The 19666-nt window shown below is 56.9% G+C and overlaps 1 protein-coding gene across 2 annotated transcripts in view; it reads left to right on the top strand.

The window, feature by feature from the left end:
* GRM4 (glutamate metabotropic receptor 4) overlaps nt 1–19666 on the top strand; it is a 43493-nt gene that overhangs the window by 5787 nt on the left and 18040 nt on the right. For both annotated transcript variants that reach the window (XM_009272850.2, XM_019470367.1), the window contains exons 2-5: nt 4578–4794; nt 16383–16518; nt 18799–18953; nt 19270–19410. In XM_009272850.2, the coding sequence (XP_009271125.1) occupies nt 4578–4794; nt 16383–16518; nt 18799–18953; nt 19270–19410 (649 nt within the window). The remainder of the gene's footprint in view (nt 1–4577; nt 4795–16382; nt 16519–18798; nt 18954–19269; nt 19411–19666) is intronic.

The raw sequence follows: 19666 nt of genomic DNA, 5'->3' as shown, positions 1-19666 counted from the left end.
TTCATTTGCTCCCTGCCCCATGCTGTGTCCCCTCGAGCACGGCTGTTGTGTGTCACCCCGGAGCGGCTGCCTTTCGGTGGCACTGGAGCTGGGAAATGGAGGAATTTGTTATCGGCTCCGCGTCGTGTCGGCGCATCGCGATGCCTGGGCGATTTGCCTGCCCTGTGCAGCTTGCATCCCCCATTTTCAGCTGGGGAAACTGAGGCACGGAGATCTGGTAAGCAGCCTAGGGTCTGCGGGGCGTGGGATCTTTATCGTTCTCCGAGGAGATGCTGAGGGCTGGATCCTGCCTTGGCACTGGGCCTGATCCTGCGGCCCCGGGGAAGGGGCAGCAGGCCGGGGGCTGCAGCTCGCTCTGCTCCGATGACAAGGTCTGACCGTCCCTGCTCAGCCCCTCGCTCCTCCAGCCCCTGCGGTGCTTTACACTCTCCCTAATTAAAAGCTGCCATCCAAATGGCTCGATGATGGAAATTCTAATTAAATCAATTCCATCTTGTCGGTGAACCAGAGGTTTGCATAAGATATGCATGAAATTAATAATTATGGTTAGGGAATTAGCTGCTCCCGACCCTGTCTCTGGCTTCAGGGGGGGGCTTGTGCCATGAGCAGCGGGGCCGGTGCAGAAGTCCCTTCTCGTGGGGATGCTCCCGACCGGTGTGCGTGGCTCTGGCTGTGCAATGGCCCGTTTGTTTTTCGGCTCCTTCCCTCCTGGCTGCTCAAGCTGATGTTCAGATTGATGGTTTAAGCTGGAGCATTGCAGCCCCCCACGCCTCGGCTGGGGCTGCACTGAAATCGCCGCCTTTGCCTAATTCTCCCCGATCTGGAGGGGATTCTGTCCGCTGCCAGTAGAGAAAATGCCGCATTAGCTCGTAAGCCGGTGCTAATGAAATGGGTGTGCTTGCGATGCATTTGAGGTTGATCACACCAGTCCATTGACCCAGGGGCGGGGGGGGGGCAGGATGACACCCTGAACGCCGGCTCCTGCCTGCTGTCTTACCCTGAGGGACCTTTCTCCAGGTTGGGGGTGCTTCTAGATGATGCCGACTCTGGTTTTTGGTTCAAAATAAGGGAAGGAGGAGGTTTTGCCCCCTGCCCCGGGGTTACTCCTGGATCTTGATGGGACAAGGGAGCCTTGGGGTGCAGGAGAGCTGGTCCCGCTGATTTCCCCACCACCACCGTGGTGTTTATCCCAGGCTGGCGATGAGCCAGGCAAGGTACCACCGGTGCCCAAATACGCAGCTGAGATACGTTTCCAGCTCTCCGTCCCCACCACATCCTTCTTCTTTCTAAGAACCTTGAATTCTCTGCCTGCATTTTGCTTTTATGGACCTAAAAGGACTTTTGTCTTTTATCTGAGAAAATAGCTGGTGCTGGGTGTTGGGCTATTGTAGACCAGGAGATCAAAAAGGCAGAGGGGGAAAAAGGTAAGAAGAAGTCTATGAAATGGTCATTTGGGAACTGGTATTTTATTTTCACTTCCATCCAAGGCAGAGGAGTGAGGGAGAAAAGCTCTTTCCATTTGTTTATTAAAATACAGCTTCCAGTTCATAGCCTGTAGATCAACAGGTATCTTCTAGGCTTCATTTTCGAGCAGGGGTTCGAGCAGGATGGGCACCCCGGGGGTTAAACCCAGGCGCACCCCGGGCGTCTGGGCTTGGATGGGATGCGCGGTGTCACGGGGGAATAGCTGGGAAGTCTCCATCGCCAGAGCCCCTCCGAGGAGGCAGGGATCTATTTAAACTAAACTACTATGCAGAAAAAAAATCGCTGGGAAAGGATCCTCTGGAAAGGCAGGGTTGCATCCCTGGCCCCGAATCTCCTTTGACGTGGGCACCGCTGCTTTCCATGCCCGCTTGCCCTCGTCGCACGGGCACGCCGCATGCGTCGCCTCCACCCCAAGCCCCCGTGTCCATCCTTTGGCCAGCACCGCTGCAGGCAAGGCAGGGAGGAGGCAAGGAGAGCAGGCGTGGAGCAGCCCCCTCGTTCCCTCCCCAGGAAGAATGATTGCCAGACGAGCGCCTCGCCTGCTGAGCAGAATTTTAATCGAGTCCCTTGTACCGGCTCCCGGTCACAGATACCCAACGAGCAGATCACAGCCCCTCGGAAAGGAGCACAAAGCAGATTGTCACAGAGAGTAATCCTATTTGTGCCTTGATAAAGGTTCTTTCCTTTTCCTCTCCCGCTCCTTCTCAATCTCTCTCTTTTTTCATCTTATATTTTGCAGGTAGGTAGAAGGGTGGCTGCTCCTTTCGAGGGGCCTTTTAGCATTCAGGTGGAGTCGTGGGTTTATAACACCGGTAACGCATTTAATAGAGAGAGGGTGGGGGGAGCGGAAGAGGGGAAAATAATGGAGAAACAGAGGAGAAACTGTGAGATGCAGCCTGGGAGCAGGAGCGGAGGAGGATGGGGTGGGTCGTGGGGGCCAGGAGGCTTGGGAGACCCGGGTGGCTCCGGTGCAAGTCCCCCTGTCCTTGGTCTGCCACTACCCAGCCGGTGCTGTGCCTGCTGGGACGGGGGTTTCTCCCAGCCTTGGGGCAGGGACGGGTCGGACGAGGTGTTGGGATGGGGTGATACTGATATTTAACCAGGGAGTTGTGGTGGTGAAGCACCGTCATTAAGAGGCAGGTACCAAAATTTCGGGCTCCCAGCAGGGTGGCTTGATCGTATAACACGAACTACGATCCCTACAGACCCCAAACCTCTCCCCATCACCTCCAAGCCCACCCAGGTGTCTCTGCTGCTGGGAATTGGCTAACTGCTTAATGGGGAGTGGTGGTGGGTGAGGCCAAAGGCAGCCTGAGCTGATTTGGGCATCCAACATGACCCAGGTGCCTGCTGAGCCCGGGGGATTACTGGGATCCGTTGCAGTCGCCTGTGGCTCCGGCAGCATTTGTGTTCCTACAAGTGGCAATTACTGAAATATTCCTAAACTGGATTAGAGGGAGCAGGAGAGAGGGAAAGTCCTCTAAGAGCTGGGAATTGCTGCTCTGTACCCGTTTGCCCCCAAGGCATGGGGAAGTTTGGGATCTGCAATGTCCTGGGCTGTTCCTCCTCCGTTTGCTCTGTCCTGGCAGTAAAGAAGCATCTGTAAGAAGGCAAGAGGGCAGCGGGTGGCCGGACCCTTCCCCGGGCTGTGCCGGCTCCAGGTAGGGCTGTCGCTGCCTCTGCAGCCCTGTAGCCACGGTGAGGCTGTACCATGGCTGAGCTCCAGCCCCTGCGATTATATAGCTGCTGAATTTAAAACCTTGCCCAGGCTTTGAGCAGGGCTCTGCCAGCCCTTGCAATGTGCCAGGGAGGTGTCGGGCTGCACCCGGGAGAGCTGTGTGGGACAAGGGGGCTGTCTGGGTACTCAATAGGTCTTTTGTAGGGAGCTTCATGCTGGTGGGGAGAACCTGGGCTTGATAATTTAATAAGCCTTTTCCATCTTTAAGATAAATTAACATCTGTGGTGTGTTTTGGAGATGTAAAGTGCTGTGTAAGTGTTAAGCATCGCATGATCCTCTGGTGCTAAATCATTCTAATGTACTGTGCGAGGTGCGGCAGCTCTGGTTAATTTAAAGGGCTTATTTATGGCTTGGGTGGACAGGACCTGGTGGGGTGGGGTTGGATCTGTCCTTCTTGGGGCAGGAAGCCAAAGGGAGACCTTAGCAGTGCTGCCCGGGGCAGGAGCAAGGTTTTCTCTTTGGCCTCTCCCATTCTGGGTACATCCCATGCTCGGGAAGCCCTTCTGGGGTCCTTGCTGGGTGTCCCTGAGCTTCAGGTGGTCCCTAAGCTGCGACATCTCCAGGGACTGGGCCAGCCTGCGTGGCCAAGGCTTGGTACCTGCTTTCCCTGGATGGTGCTGGTCCCCTTCACCCAGGCAGCACCCAGAGACACACACAGCTCTCGTTCTGGCTGGCACCCGGGGAGCAGGGTGGGGAGATCAAAGTAGGTAGGCAGGCATGTTACATGCAGAAATGAAAGCTTGGGATGCTCTGAAGCTCTCCCTGCAAAGCCCAGGGCTGCTTGGCTCCTTGGTGGACCTCGAAGGGACTTACTGGTGGCTGCTCTGCCCTGGGGCTGGTTTCTGTTCTTCCTCGGGAGATCCTGGAGTCCTTCTGGCCTGCTGGGCTCTGCCCAGCCAGGCATTTCTGTGGGCAGAAATGTAAAGCAGCAGCTTGGCGCTTTCTGATGGTTTTATTTCCCCGCTTCCCAGGCATTGGTGTGTGTGGGTTTAGACTGGTCTGGAGGGCGCAGAGGAGACGTGTGTCCCGGCATGGGTTGGGGTGGCTTTGTGTCTCCCGTACCCAATTATGGATGGAAATCACCAGATCAAAGCCTTTGGGTTGCCACCAAGACCCAGTAGAGCTGATCACCCTCCACTTCGTGGTCTCCCCTCCATGAGTTGCTGGTCCTGGGTGCTGTGGAGCATCCCGTGTCTGTCTGGCGGCACGTGCTCCCACCTGACCCATAGTCTTCCTTGATATCCACCTCCCTCTCCTCCAGAGCAGGGCTTTGGGAGCATGGGCAAGGTGAGGGCATCGCAGTGGGGTGGAGATCACCTCTTTCTTCTGATGCTTTGTCTTTTTCCATCCCAGATCCCCCAGATAAGCTATGCCTCCACCGCGCCAGACCTGAGCGACAACAGCCGCTATGACTTCTTCTCCCGCGTCGTCCCGTCTGACACCTACCAGGCCCAAGCCATGGTGGACATCGTCAAAGCCCTCAAGTGGAACTATGTCTCCACCTTGGCCTCTGAGGGCAGCTATGGCGAAAGCGGCGTGGAGGCCTTCATCCAGAAGTCCAGGGAGGATGGTGAGTGGGTTTCCCCCAGGTTGGGGGCTCGGCGTGGGCTTTGGAGCAGCTGGGGCCGGAGGAGAAAAGGCAATGGGTGGGAACGGAGGGATGCATCTGGTTGGGCTTCTTGGCCTGAGCTGGGATGTGGTTGCGGTGCATGAGCAGGGGTGGATGGCACGGTTTGGGGGACGATCCCAGGGCGGTGCGGGTTTTGGGGCTGCCCTGCTGATTGCAAGGACAATGTGGTGTCCAGCAAGGATCCAAGCTCTCCAGCAAGGGTTGGGACCAGCAATCCCAAGCTGCCTCTGCTCTGCAGGGCAGGCTGCTTTACTGCTGCCAGCTCTTCTCGGAAAGCATCTTGAGATCCTGTTCCCTGCTCACCAGGAGACCTCGGATCCACTGAGCCGGTGGCTGCCGAGGAGGTCTAACCCCCTCCTCCTGCGGCTGAGCCACGGCGCTGGGTGCGTTCCAGAAGAAAAGACTTTTACAAATACTCCCAGGTTTTGACAGAAAATAAAGTTGGCACCGACGCGCGCTTTGCCCAATTTTAGTGGAATTATCCCCGAGGGCAGGTGCTTTAACTTGTCTATAGGCTTTGGACAGGCGGAAAGTCTGTGCTCAGCAAAACTCTTTGGGAGGATTTGTTTGGAGCCAGAAAGCATTTTGCTGACGGGAGCGCTGGGATGCTTAGGGGGGATTAGCAACCTCGGGAGCGGCGGAGGAGCTCGTGGGTACTCACTGGTGGCCGAGCATCAATCCCAGGACCAGCTGGGATGGTGAGGACCCCCGGGTGTTGCTGTCATGGGTGCTATTACCGTGAGTCCGAAGCCAACCCGAGACCCCGCAGAGGGACCGGCACAGCACCGGGTCCCTCCTCGCTCCGGCATTGTTTTGCCTCCGCAGCATCGCATGCATGGGGCGAGATGGGAGCTAAAGAGTGCTTTCCGAGGCAGTTAAAACCCTGCAGCGCACAGGCTGCTGCCTATTACTGGCTTAACTGTATCTGAATGACACATTAAATTCTGGCAAAATCGGTGGGACACCAGCCTATCCGGAGCTAGTCAAACTGTGTTATGGCCTTATAAATGGATAAAAGGAATAAAAACTTCTAGGTGACGAGCTCCTAATCAAAGTCCTATAAATAGGAACAGCGTTAATTCTGTCTCGCGCGCGCGCCCTGGCACTGGGAACCGGCTGTGCTTTTAATATGCAGAGAAACCCATCTGGGGATTCAACCTGGAATCTGCTCTTCAGGATTTTAACTTGAAAAGCAGAATATTTACACAGGGCTGTGGTTTTGCAAGGAGGAGTGCATGGGGATGCTTCGGAGTAGGCAGGTGCGATGCTTGTTGTACGGCTGGGCGCGGGGCGTGCTGCCTGCGCGCCCCGTGATGGGGATGCGGGTGTGAGCGGTGCCGGGGTGCCTGCGCCGAGCTGGGGTTGTGTCTGCACGCAGCCAGGCATGACGGCGAGTTGCTGCAGGGGACATACGGGGCTGCAGATGAGAAGGTGCCATCGGGCACGTGTGGTGCCCGGCAGGTCTGGGGGAGCTGGGTGGGGTGCCCCATGGAAGGGCTGCAGGGCTGCGAGCGAAGGGCTATGTTTATGGCTCTGTTAACAGCTTCGCCACTAACCCTACCGGGGTTTGTAAATGCTAACAGCAGCCCCATCTGGCTAGTGATGATAATGAGATTCTCGTCTGACTACAGGAGGAATAAGGGAAAGCAGCCTTTTGTGGGAGTGGGGGTGCATTTTGCATTATCGTAAGCATTTTTCCACCCAAAAAGGAGAGTTTCCTTGCCCTCCTTGGGCTGTCAGGCCCTGCCCTGGGGGGTGCCTGGGGCAGGGCTGATGGGACCACTGGGTGACACGGGGAGGTGACAGTAACACTGGGTTAAGCAGCTTCGTTAGCCCATGCCTGGCCCTGTTGTGCCCTTACTCTGCAGCAAGCACAGCTGGAGGATGCTCTCCGGCCCCGTCCACGGCTGCTGCTCCACCGGGGGGGTCCGGGTGCCGGGCTGCCCGTGGCCGGGAGGAGCGGGTTGATGCGCAGGCACAATTCAAACCCACGCTCCTCCTCCATTAAGCACCAGTAAGGAGCAGTTGTCGTGACTGGTGGTCCCACTGCAGGACGAGCACTTCTTCTTTGAGATACCTGTGGTTACCGTGAGTTCCTATAACCAAATGGTTAATGATACGACGGCATAATTGCAGAGTAAGTGAGTGTACATGGAGTCGAAACGCACGCGTATTAATCCGGGGCTGAGGCAGTCCTGTAATTTGTGTATCCGCATAACCCAACGATTATGTGCATTAGTGATAATTTAGTTATCAAAAAGCATAATTCCACTGTAATTGCGGTATAACAGCGGCGTAAGTGCAGCCCGTGCGTTATCAGCAGTAACGCTGCTTCCCTGCTCGCGCTGCAGGAATACATTTATTTATAAGAGCTGTCATATATCAGCCCGAGCGCGGGGCCCCGGCGAAGCGGCTCTTCCTTGGATGTGCCTCGGTGGGCTCTGAGCTGCTCCCTAAAGCATCTCCCCTGGGAGGGAGCGCCGGGGGTCGGCCTTGCTGCTTTGCCCATGGAAGGTAGCTCCGCAGCCGTGAATAACGGTGCAGTTGGACCAAGAACGTGCTTTTTCTTTTCTTTTTTTTTAATTTGAAAATCCCCTAGCCTTGCCTCCTGTGGTGGCAACTGCAAGGTTGGAGGAAGAGCTGGGCTGTGCCTGCTTCGCCTTTCTGTCTTTCCCCATAAATAGGACGGCTCCGCTGCCACCAAAAGGCTTTACACCAGCGCAGAGCTGCTGGGAATGGGTGAAGGATCCATCCCCTTCTTTTATAGCCTGTTTGTATACGCCTGGCTCCCATTTGCACTTCTCCGACAGCGTAAAGGGTCCTGTGATTTATTGCTGCTTCAAGGTGCCTCCAGCCTGTCAAAGTGATGTAAAAGGGCTTTTGGTTGACTCAGGATCTGGCCTCTGCCTAGGGCTTGCCAGCAGTTTGTCAAGTGGTGGAGTTTACCTGTGCCGGGGTATTTATGCTGGGGGAAAGAGCCAGGCAGCCCTGGGGTGAGGGTGAGCATCTCCCCGTGCTCCTCCCCAACAGCGCTCCGCTTCATTTTTCATGCCAAGCCTGAGTCTTCAGAGTTGGTTTTTATTTCCATCAGGCAATAATGCTCATTGCTGTAGTTAGCAGTTAGCATTCAAGCTGTTTGCTTTCTGATGCGTTATCAACTTGACCTTCAGTTTCAATTTTTAGCAAAGCCTCACGTTAAAGCTTTTGCCGTCGCAGTGGAAAGCGTTTCTGCTCAAGGCATAAACCCACCCCCTCCGCCGGCGGGGGAAGAAGAAACTCGCCCTGGGGACAGGTTATTCTTGCAGCTAGGTCTGGCCCCGGGCTACCAAGACAGACTGACCTGGGAGGGCAATTATATTTTATATATTGCAATTAGTCTGACAATTATGCTGTTGGCCCCTGGTGATTGCACCGATGGCCGGACAGTCCTTGTTCACTAGAGTGATGATTTTTTGGGTGCTAGCATTGCGGAGATGTTATCTCTGCAAAGGATGAATTTTCTTTGGCCATCTTTAAGTGTTTTAAGTGCTCCCCCAAAGCATCCTGCAAAGGCAGTGGGTGTCAGCTGTATTTACACCTTGGCGCCAAGGTGCAAGGCAGGGCCAGCAGCAGGGTGTCCCCAACGTCCCCATCTCCATCTCTTGTACAGCATCTCCCCGTGACCCTGATCCGTGGCATTGTTTAGTGGATGGACAGACCCGTCCGCAGCCCTTTGGCTCTGTGTGCGCTGACACCTCCGCTGTCGCCGAGCTCTTGGAGATGAAGTATTAGATTTATGTTTATGTAATTTAGCTGGTGAGCGCGGCATGTTATGCCATGCGTCGTAATGTGCAGCGCTTGGTTTTGTGAAGAGGGCAATATTTCCAGCCAAACGCAAGACTTCTTAGTCATGTGTCTGGATCAATTTTACACTGCCATTTCCCCCCTCTATTGTTTTATCCTTCGCTGAGTTTTCTGTATTTTTAGTTAAGAGGCTGATATATATTTGTGATGCATTTGTTCATCCCCATGTGACATTCATGGCTGTTTCTTTCTGGTTTTAACCAGGTTCATTACTTTTGGTTGATGCATCAGGATGTCACCCCCAAGAAGCCGCTCCCAAGTCTTAAGGCATAAACAAGCATCGAATACGACTTTACAGCAGATTTGTATATGCAATCCCGGAGGCTGCTAATCCTGGTTATTCGCTGGCCCTGGGGAGTGCCCTGTTCTGGGTCCCACGGATGCTATCCCCACGGGACAGCTGGGATGGACGGGAGGATGATGCTGGGGGGTACCTGCCCCTGGAGTTTCCCGCCTCCCCCCTCCCCAGCGACGTGTGCAGGAGTTAAAGCAAGTGACCTTCAGCCCAGTGACAGAGAGGTGTGATGAGCGGTAGGGCAGAGCAGGGCTGGCGATCCAGCTCCCTTTCATCCCCGAGGACGGCTGTTCTTGTGCAGTCAGCACTCAATTACCGTGGCTCACCGGAGGGCTGTTATTTGCTGCCAGCGTCTCAGCTCCCCAGCCAAATCCTCCCATTCAGCAGCTGGCACAGAGCTGGACATCTTTTCGTGGCACGATGCCGAGAGCCTGAAGGGTCCCTGCTCTGCGGGAAGGCTGCCTTTTGGGTGAATCTTTTCCTGCAGGTGTTTTCTGGCCCGTAACACTGAGGGTGGTGGCATGCCTTTTCCCCGCAGGGCTCGAATGGAGCATATCTGAGCAGGTCCTTTCACAGCGTGGCTCAGGAAGGGTCCCTGGCACCCACGGGCCGAAGTCGTGGTTATACCCATCCCCTGAGTTTCTGTGCTGGTCTCTGTTGTCCCACCCCCTGCCCAAAAATCAGCTCCAGCTCTTCCTGGATGCGGCACCTCTTTGTGCTGGATGAGGCAGCTGGAAGGACAGGTCTGGTCACCGAGGCTCTGCTGCCATTGCCACTTTGGGTCCTGAAACTCTTGCAAGCTCCTCGGAGGCAGAAACCACATTTCCTGGGTTATTTGCCTATTTCTTTCCCCCCACTGCTTCTTTTCTTTTTGCTACTGTCGACACTGTGTACCCCAATACAGCCTGAAGGGATGCGTGCCTCAGTTTCCCCACCTAAAAACCTTCCCTGCCTTTGAGTTGTTTGCTGCTGGATGCAAAGTGTCCTGCAAACAGGGACTGGGGAGAGCCAGCACTGGACTGGGGCTGCTGGGCTGGGAAAAGGCTCCCTCCAGCCTCGGGGCTCGCTCCGTTTGCTGGCTGAAATCTGCCCGTAAATAATGGTGCCCTCAGCTCTTAACTCCGCTCCTTGTTTTCACGTCTCGCAGCGCTCCCGTTGCGCGGTGGAAGCGGGGAGGGAGGTGAGCGGGGCCGGACAAAGAGGAGCTATTAGTTGTGGTCGAGGCTGGTGTGCGGGCTCTGGCTCGCAGCCCAGACCTGGGCTTTGGAGACAGCCCAAGTCGATATCTTGCTCTTTAATATTTTTGGTGCGTGTGTGTGGGGGGGTGCCCGCAGGCTGGCGACCCGGGTTGGTCGTGCCAGGCAGATGCCGGTGGCTCCATGGAGCTCCCAGCAAGGTCCGGCCCGAGATGGGGTAAGATGGGAGCCGCAGCCCCGGGGGATCGGTGAAGTGGAGAGCGTGTGTGTTTTCCATGATGTGGGCTTGGGTTAGGAGGGATGAGATAAATTATTACGATAAATGAAGGTAAAAGTTGTCTTTGCTTCCGGGACTCGTCTGGCACTTCAAGCCCCAGCTCCTAGAGCTGTGTGATGGGTGGGGGTTTCTGCTGCAGAGAATAAACTCAAGCCTCTGACTGCAGAGCGATGCTCCCTTTGCAGAGCAGTAGACCGGGGAAAGACTGCAAAATCTCGCTATAAACCTCCCCAGAAATCCCAGAGTCTCCTGGCTCTTCCCAGTTCAGGGCTGGAACAGGGTGAGGGGGAAGGAGACGCAGCCCAAGGGGCAGCTCGCCCACAGAGGGGCTGAAGGAGCTGGGGGGCTTGACTTGCCTGAGCCCCTGCTTAGGTCTTTAGCAGAAGATCCTTCCCATGGACACAGTCTGTGGTGTTTATCATCTAAGTGAGAAACTTGAATTTTCTGCTCCCTGGCATCCCACCCAAGGCCCTAGGTTTGAGCTGAAGACTTGCTTTTTTTTCCCCTTCTTTTCCCCATTGCAAATTCATTAATTACTGATTTAGCCCGGCAATGCAGGCAGCTGAAAAGCAAGCGCAAATTGCTCAGATTCAGTGTTTTGAAATCTCATCAGACATTATGAAGAGCAGCATTTGAGCCGCTTCCAGGGACGAGGCAGGCAGCGAGTGCCAGGAGCCTCCGGTGATGGGGACACGTGATGCAGAGCCCAGGGCGCACAAGGAGGGACCTGCCATCCCCGAAGTGGGACCAGGCTGCAAAAACTGCAGCTGCCATCGCTCCCCGCTTTGTATTCCCAGGAGGGAAGGGGCAAGATGCCCACCTTGCAGTGAAGTGCAGGAGTCTACAAACTGAGATCTGGCTGCACCAGGGGATGTGTTGGGGCCGCTTTTGGGTGACAAAGGCAGGTTGGTGTCCCCAAGCACGCCCGAGCTGGAAGCAGAGCCGCTTTGCCAGCAGCGGGACTGGGACTCGTGGGATATCGCAGCATTAGCGCTGGATAATCCAGGTATCGCTCTCATTAGGGCTCCACCACAACAAAGGAGAGATTAGAGCCACCTGAGATGGGACCCAGGGCAGCTCGCCGGCGCTGCCTTTCTCCCTCGGCTCGTGCCGTGGCACGAGGCCGTTTCCCCATCACACTGCCATCCCCAGCCTGGCTTGTGTGCGGGTACCCATAGGATGTAGGAAGCCTTCCCCAAATTGCAAAGCCTATTTCTGCTGCAGTGTTGAGGATGGATGGGTGGGTGGACGGATGGATGGACAGACGGATGGGTGGACGGTGCAAACCCTCGCGCTGCGCAGGACATCCCGTGCTCCGTGGTTAGACCAAAGCACAGCAGTCCTGTGATGGCACAGGAGCTTTGCGTCTGCGAGGCCACAGAGCCATGTCCCTAATGACTTCTCCTCTAATGAGTCTGTTCCTGGAGGCTTTGAAGTGACATGAATAATGAATCCCGGGGCAGGGGAGCAGCCAGCCGCTCGCCAATTAAGGCTCTAGGCTTGGGAATCTCATTTAAACGGCTGGGGTTAGGAAGGGAAGGCCAGGAGCATGCAGGTGAGCCATGCAGGTGCTGCTTGCAGAAGTCGGGCTGTGCAGAGCCCGATCCCCTCCTCAGGGTGCCCAGGGAGCACGTTGCGGTGGAGGGGACATGCACGTCGCTGTTCCCAGCACGGTTGAGTCAGGCCCCCCTTCTCCAATGCGTCAGGTCTGTGCTCACCCAGTGCTTCACAGCTGCCAGCTCTGCAGGGAGCCCCGGGGTTCCACCCTGATTGATGGTGTACGTTAGTGACAGCAAAAGCTTATTATCTACCTGCAATCAAGAGGGCACTTCAGTGTCGCGCTTCCCGGAGCAGCTGCGCTCCCACCGAGCCCGTAATGGTGGAGATTAAACCCTGACCTGTGTTTCACAACACGCGTTAACCCCACCTTAATGAGGAGAGTCCCCGAGGCCCCCGGCGAGCGGCCGGCAGAGCCGCAGGGCTGCCGGGGGAGGCTGAGATCCCGCTGGGCTGCGGATGATGCCGGTGGGAGAGACACGGCCATACGCTTGAGGATGGTGCAGGCAGCGGTTTGCTCCCGGAAGGCTTTGCCCTGCCCGGGGTGGGGGTGATACGATCACAGGCAAGCTTTGCACGGCTGGGATGGGTGCACAGGGCTGTTGGGTGGCACTGGCTGCACACCCCTCACAGTTTTGCCCCAGGGGCCAAGGTGGGATTCGGGTGCAGATGCGTCCCCGCTGGCCTGGCTCTCCTGGCAGGAGGCTGGATCGTTTGCAGGAGGATGAGCCCTGCGGCAAACCCTTCCCTTCGCAGAGCTGCTCTCACTGCACGTCCTGGTTTTGCACGGGAGATTTTCCTTCTTGACCTGACAAACATCTGCGCCGAGACCCACCTGGGTGGGACGGGGCGGCTGCCACTTATTAACCGGCGTGCGCTCATTACGGCAAGCTCTGGCAAGGTGGCAGAGAAAGGGCTGCAAGTGCAGCGCTGGGCATGCTTGGCCACCTCCCATAATTACATCCCCACCATTTCACTTCCCTGGATGCAGGCTGCTGAATATTTCATCTTTGGCTCTTCCCAGCAGCCTCCCTGCGAAGCTGCTGGCTCTGCTGCCGTGGGACCAGGTTGCCACTGCTGTGGGGGCTTGGGCCAGGAGCTGAAAGCAGCTCCGGGTGCTCCCAGACCCTGGGACTGCACCTCTGGGTGCCTGGTTGCTGTCCCAGCCCGCGGGAGGTTTGGGAATGGGCTCAAGTTGGGTTTTCAAGGCTGTTTCTTGCTGCAAGCGCCCTGCATCCCGCGCTGCCATCCATCAGTGATGGCATGCATGGGATGTCATCTGAGCATCCTTAAATCAGGCGCCTGTCTCCAAGCTGTCTCCAGCAGCTGGTTGTGGGATGCTGTCCCGGTCCTGGAGGCTTCCCCGCTATTCCTGCTCCAATTTGGCCCTTTCCCAAAGCTGGAGGAGGAAAGGGGTCCCCGTTCCTCACCTCCTGCCTTCTCCCAGAGTCAGACCCTGGCCCGAGCCAGGGAGCGATGCTGCGCCATCCCACCGGAGGAGGGAGAGCAGCCACCTCCTCCCCATCGCCGCCGCCTCCTCACTTTGATTTCTTGCTTTAAAGGAATGTTTTGACTAAATGGATTTTTGTGCAAAGACAGTAGGAGCATCGCTTGGCAAATCCCCCTTCCCACCGTGGTGCCCGGGGGCCATGAATAATGCAGGTGCTGAGACCCTGGGCTGCTGGAGGTGAGCGGGGCTGCCCCGAAATGTGCAGCTCTGCCCACCCCAGCCACCTCCCCCTGACCCCCCGACCTCTTTTTTTCATTGTTAAGAAGATTTCATTAATTAAGAAGATAAAAACGTTAAGCAGTGTTGCCAGCTGGAGGAAGGTGCTACAGGAATGTGAGGCTCCCAGACCCTCCGAGGGCTTTTAGCTGGGCTACATTTGTGTTATTTTTAAACCTGGAGAGCCCCGATGAGCTGTAGTAAACTGTAGGGCACAGGCGGGGGGGGGGGGGGGCCAGGGGTTGCAGACATCCGTGTCCATCCTCGGGGCAGTCTTCTCCTGGCATCCAGCCACTTTTTTGGGTCCCCATCCCTGCTTTCCCCTCCCCCTGGCCTGGCCGCGTCCCGCTCACGTGCTCCGCACTCTGCAGCCACTGCGTTAATAAGGTCCTCATTACGTCCTAATTGCCTGTATCCCTTTTTTGTTATGTTCTTCGTTAGTTTGATTTAACGGAGCTGCCGAGTAACTTGGTCATTTCTGAATTGCCATCGATTTAGTCTCCTTTCTTATTTATTTATGGACCAGTCTCCTCTGCCACCCCCTCTTCCCATGCGTAGAAGACGACGGTCGCTGCCACGAGCTCACCCAAGGCCACTTGTTGCCCCTGCAAGTGCCACGAGATCCTGGGGATGCTCAAAGCCGCTGCTCGGGGCGAGGGGAATAAAACGCTCGTGGAGGACCCCAATGCAAAGCCTTGCTGCTGTCCCAGGAAAGTCTTGAAGCTGGGTTTGCTCTGGCCGTGCTGGGAAGGGGCCGGTGCTGCAGCTGCCACGTGCATGCCAGGAACCCCCGTGTCCCTGTGCCACGCGCTCATGGGCACACGCATGTGCAGGGGCACGTGTTGTGGTGGGACACGTGTCACGGCGTGTGCCTTCTTGCACTCACACGAGCCCGGAGCAGAGCACAGGAGGCACGGGAACCTTGCAGTGTTGGTGCCTGGTGGCACGCAGGTGTGCGCTTGTGCCGGCCCCAAGCTGTCACTTGCGTGTGCATGCACCTGCCTGACTCTGCGCCGGGGCTTTTGGAAGGCGCTCGTGTTTGCAAACTGCTGCTTTTGTTGGATTTTCTCCTTTTATTGCCATGGAAACTGTAATTAAGCTGCACTGGCTCCTTAGCCGGAGCTGCCGTCTCTGGCGGCACAGTCGGTGCCACCCTGGCCTGGCCAGAGGCTCAGCGGTGACCGGGGCCGAGCATGCCCCAGGCAGGGACGTGCCCATCCTGCCGGCGCTGCCTGCTGCTGCCTGTCTTGCCTGGCTGATCTGTCTGTCTGGGAGTCTGTGTATCCAACTCCCACCTCTCCATCCATCTGGCTCCCCATATGGGAAACAAACAGCAAATTGGCCCCATTTCTTGCCACAGGAAAAAAAAAAACCCTGAAAAAAACCCTCTCTGTGGCTGGGCTGGGTGGCTGCTCCCCCGGCCAGCAGGTATTTGCTGGGAGATGCTGTTATCCCCATCCCTGCAATCTCCCTTGCTGCATGCTTGGCACCCATCAGATCCCCCCCCTCTCTCTGTCGTTAGGCTGCAAGGGGCCAATTTACCCCAATTTTCCTCCAGCCCTGTGGGAGGGAACGAACCCTCCCATCTCGGAGGCGTCCGCCTCGGTACCTGTCCCTGTCCTGTCCTCCCCCTGCTCCTCTCCAGGGCAGTAAGCTGGGAAATCTCTCCCTGCCGCCGTGTGCTAATTACTCTGACCTTTGCTTAAGCGGGGATCTTTTAGTGGCAGGCGAGGTATCAGCCGTGTCATTTACTATGCAAATTGAGACCATCAATTACATCCAGAAGGTCCTGCAATGTTTAATTTTCTCTCCCATCTCTCTTTTTATTGGCATCTGCAAAAATGCAGGAGCAGGAGGGCTCTGGCTTTTTGGAGCTGGAGGCTGGGAGCCCAGCAGCCATGTGTGTGGACTCTTCCAATTGCCAGCTTCCCCTTGTCTCTTTTAATTTTAATTAGCTGCTTTTGCAATTGCCCTGTGGAAAGCTGGGCTGGGAGCTTGGCCGGTGCCGCAGGGATGGGAATAAAACCCTTTGCAGGGCCAGGCTGCTGTCTCGGAGGCGAAGGGCTCGTGCCAGGGCTGCAGCCCATAGTCTCCTCTTCCCACGGGCTGTTTTTGCCAGTATTTGACCATTGCGTGTGCAGAGCCCTTTGCAAAACCCAGTCCTGGGCTGAGGAGGGGCTGGTGCTCGGGGCTGGCTGGAAAACCCTCTCCGAGCCACCGGGATGGGACCGTGTGTCTGTCGGGGGGACGGGGCATGATGTGGTTGTGGCTCGAGATGACAGGAATGGGTGGAAGGCAGAGATGAGCTGCAGAGATGAGGGATGGGAGGGAAGGCGGTGCAGAAGAACTGAGCTGGGGGGGAGAGGAGGGGTGAAGGCAGCGACCTGGGAGAGGAGGCATGAGGGGAGGGCTTGAGTGCGTGTTCTGGGGGGCTGGGTGGTGGCCAGGGAGCTCTGGGGGCAGTCGGCTGTGGAGATGGCACGGTGCTGAGCCCCTCACTGTGGCTGGGGTGCAGGTGAGCTGGGGAGGCCCCCGTTTGCCTGTTGTGGGGCCGAGGAACCCTGGGAGAGGGGCTGTCCCCAGGGGATGGGGACTCGTGGGGGTGTCTCAGTGCTGGGACTCTCTCTGCTGCAGGTGGGGTGTGCGTGGCCCAGTCCGTCAAGATCCCACGGGAGCCCAAGCCAGGAGAGTTCGACAAGATCATCCGCCGCCTCCTGGAGACCTCCCACGCGCGGGCCGTCATCATCTTCGCTAACGAAGATGATATCAGGTGTGGAAGGGCGAGGCTGGGGGGGGTGGGAATGCACTTCAGGGCACCCGTGTTGAGCCTGACGTGCTCTACACATGCTGCTGGCCGGGGCGTGGGATGCTAATGGCAGGAGCTGGGCACTGCAACAGGAGCTGACCATGCCTGCAGCGTGCATGTGTGTCTGCAACGTGGTGTAGATTTGTCTGCAATGTGGAGCAGATGTGCCTGCGTAGCTGCCTTTGCAGCGTGGCAGGGACGTGTCTGCAGTGGGGAGAGGATGCACCTCGCAGCGTGCCAGGGACGTGTCTGCAGCAGGGACCCACCAGAGCTGACTTCAGAGTGGCTGCCTGGCATGTTGCTGCCATCAAACCACAGCAACACAGAGCTCAAAGAAGGAAAAATCCGCTTTCTGTTGGCTTTGGAAACCCCTGCTGTCATGACCCGGCTGCTTCATGCCGCTCACAGGCTGGGTCAGAGCTGGCGTGGGGCCTTGCTGAGCACCGGCTGCGGCAGGATTCAGGCACTGGTTCTGCTTTGCTGTGCAGCTTCAGCCCCCAGCGTGGAAGAGGAGGGGGTCCGGGGGGGGCCTTTTGGGGACTCCCCCTTGCCGCCTTGCCTGCCCGGCAGGGCTGGGGACGCAGCCATGCTTCGAGGCGATGAGCTGCTCCACAGGCAAAGCGATGTCTTGCAGCTCCTGTTGTTTATGGAGCAGAATGATTCACGTGGAACTACCCCTGATTTCCTAAGTATCTAATTTATTAATCAGCAAACATTATGTAAATGTGGGTAAACTGCGATTTTAAATCAGTTTACATCAGATGTGCAAACGCTCTGAGTTTCTTTTTTCCTTCCTTAATAGAAATGTCTGCAAACCTGACATTTACGCGGGTGTGTGGTGAGAAACAGGGGATTTACCTTGCTGTGTAAATGGCAAGCCCCATTAACTGGGGTTTGTAAACATTTACCCATCCAAATAGGATTACATCCCATGAACGGTAGTTTACGCACACCCACCTCGTGTTGGGTAAGCATGAATTTAGCCCGGGCACGGAGACTGCCGTGATCCTGACCCCTGTGCCAGCTTGGGCTGCGGAGCCTGGAAGATGGTGTGCTGCCTCTCCCGAAATGTGCAGGGCCGTGCTGCCGAGCAAGACGGTCCGGGGATGGTTGTTGCTCGAATTTCTGCCTGGCTCAGATCGGGTGTAAATCACCGATCTCACAGGAACGTCCTCGATTTGCCCCGGGGAGATCCTGGCCCGCACAAGGACCGCGAGCAGCTGGAGATGCTGCTTGTGCTCGGAGCGGGACGTGGGCTTTGACCTCCCTGCGGCGGGATGCGCCTGGAGCTCGGGGCAACCCGGGATGAGCACGGAGCAGCCGGCACGGCTCACCGGCTGCTTGCTGGCCCTGCGGCTCCCAGAGCATGCCTGCCTCTTCCCATCTTGTCTCCACTCTGCTCGATTTGTATGGGGTTTTTTTCCTTATCACGCGTTTCAAACACCATCTGGACTTGAAATGATCAGCTCCCGACAGTGGGGGGTGAGTCACAAACCTGCCTCCTCGCTGCATGGGGAGACGAAGCTACCCTGGGCCCTGCTCCCACGGGGCTGAGGACCCACACAAGCCCCCCAGGGGACAGTGAGCCGTGGGAAAAAAGAGCCCGGAGGGTCGGATCCAGGAAAGCTCCCATCCACCTACTAAGATTTTCTGAACTGGCTGGCGCCGGTGGAGCGTGCAAGTGTCTGGCCACAATGAGGGATGCTCGGCAGGACAGATGGCATCTCCGGCTCCCCACTACTGCTCAGCTGCCCAGTTGAGCCCAGCAGAGCCCAGTTTAGCTCTAGCCTGGGCACTGGCAGCACTGACCGGCTCTCTCTCATGGCTTGCAGTGCTGATCGGAGCTGAGAGCACACGCGCGCTCTCCAGTGCTGCTGCTTTTCCTGCCTGCTGCGGCGTAACCTGATTTTTTTTTTTTTTCCCCCCCTAATGTTGGGTAATTAAGAGGGAAATTCAATTACCACTCAGCAAATATGCAAATGAGGTGGGAGAAGCAGCCTGTGTTTCCCCGGGCTGGGGAGGACAGAGGGTGCAGGAGCTGAGCAGCACGTTTTGCTCTCGTGTATCCATAGCTCTGGGTCGTGCACGGTGCCTGATGCCAACCGAGTGCCCAGAGCAGGAGATGCAAACAGCGCTGAGCCCTGCCCCGTGCCAGCATCCCCGCTTCCGTGGGGCCGGACGCGAAGCTGGTGCCTCGGCCCCGAGGTGCTGGCAAGCACCAGCGCCTGTTGCTTCTCTCTGCAGAAGGGTGCTGGAGGCGGCCAAGAGGGCGAACCAGACGGGACACTTCATCTGGATGGGCTCGGACAGCTGGGGCTCCAAAATCTCCCCGGTCCTGCACCTGGAGGAGGTGGCTGAGGGCTCCGTCACCATCCTGCCCAAGCGGGTCTCTGTCAAAGGTAAGGGGCTGCACTCGGTGGGCTCCCTCAGCTCCCCCCTGGGTCGGCTGTCCCCCCCGATGGCATGCCCTTAACTGCAAGTTTTTGGCTGTGAAAGATTCTGTGTTTTGCAGTGGGTCTTCCCTGAGTGGGTTTTCCAGCCTGCAGCTTTGCCCGAGTGGCAGCTCGGACACAAACCCACCGCACTCTTATGTGTCCCTAGACCCCATCGCTCACAAGACCCTCCTTCCCCTCTGCCTGGGGATTTTTGGGCCATGTTAAGCATCTCTCTGCCATCCCAGAGATTTATCCCCTCCGTCCCCTCTTCCCCGGCCAGGTTTCGACCGCTACTTCTCCAGCAGGACGCTGGACAACAACCGCCGAAACATCTGGTTTGCTGAGTTTTGGGAGGAAAATTTCCACTGCAAGCTGAGCCGGCACGCGCTGAAGAAGGGCAGCAGCATCAAGAAGTGCACCAGTAAGAGCTGTGGGGGTGCTGTGGGCGAGCGGAGGCTCGTGGGTGTGTGTTGCTGTATCGCACGGGGTGCACAGGGACGTGAAGGCGATGGCAGAGAGCGCAGGGCAGGTGTTAAAAAAGTTTCGCTTGTTTTCCCCTTATGGCCTTTCAGCTCAGCCACGTCCTTATTGCTCCGGAGCTGCCAGCCCAGCTCAAGGCAGCTACATGGCAATTAATGCTCCGTGCATGGCGGTGTCGGTTGTGAATATGGTTTTTT

The sequence above is a fragment of the Aptenodytes forsteri genome, unplaced genomic scaffold (assembly GCF_000699145.1).
Source record: "Aptenodytes forsteri isolate BGI_AS27 unplaced genomic scaffold, ASM69914v1 Scaffold142, whole genome shotgun sequence".
NCBI classification, from domain to species: domain Eukaryota; kingdom Metazoa; phylum Chordata; class Aves; order Sphenisciformes; family Spheniscidae; genus Aptenodytes; species Aptenodytes forsteri.
Note: the sequence above shows the minus strand (reverse complement) of the source record. Positions and strands in the feature narration are given on the sequence as shown.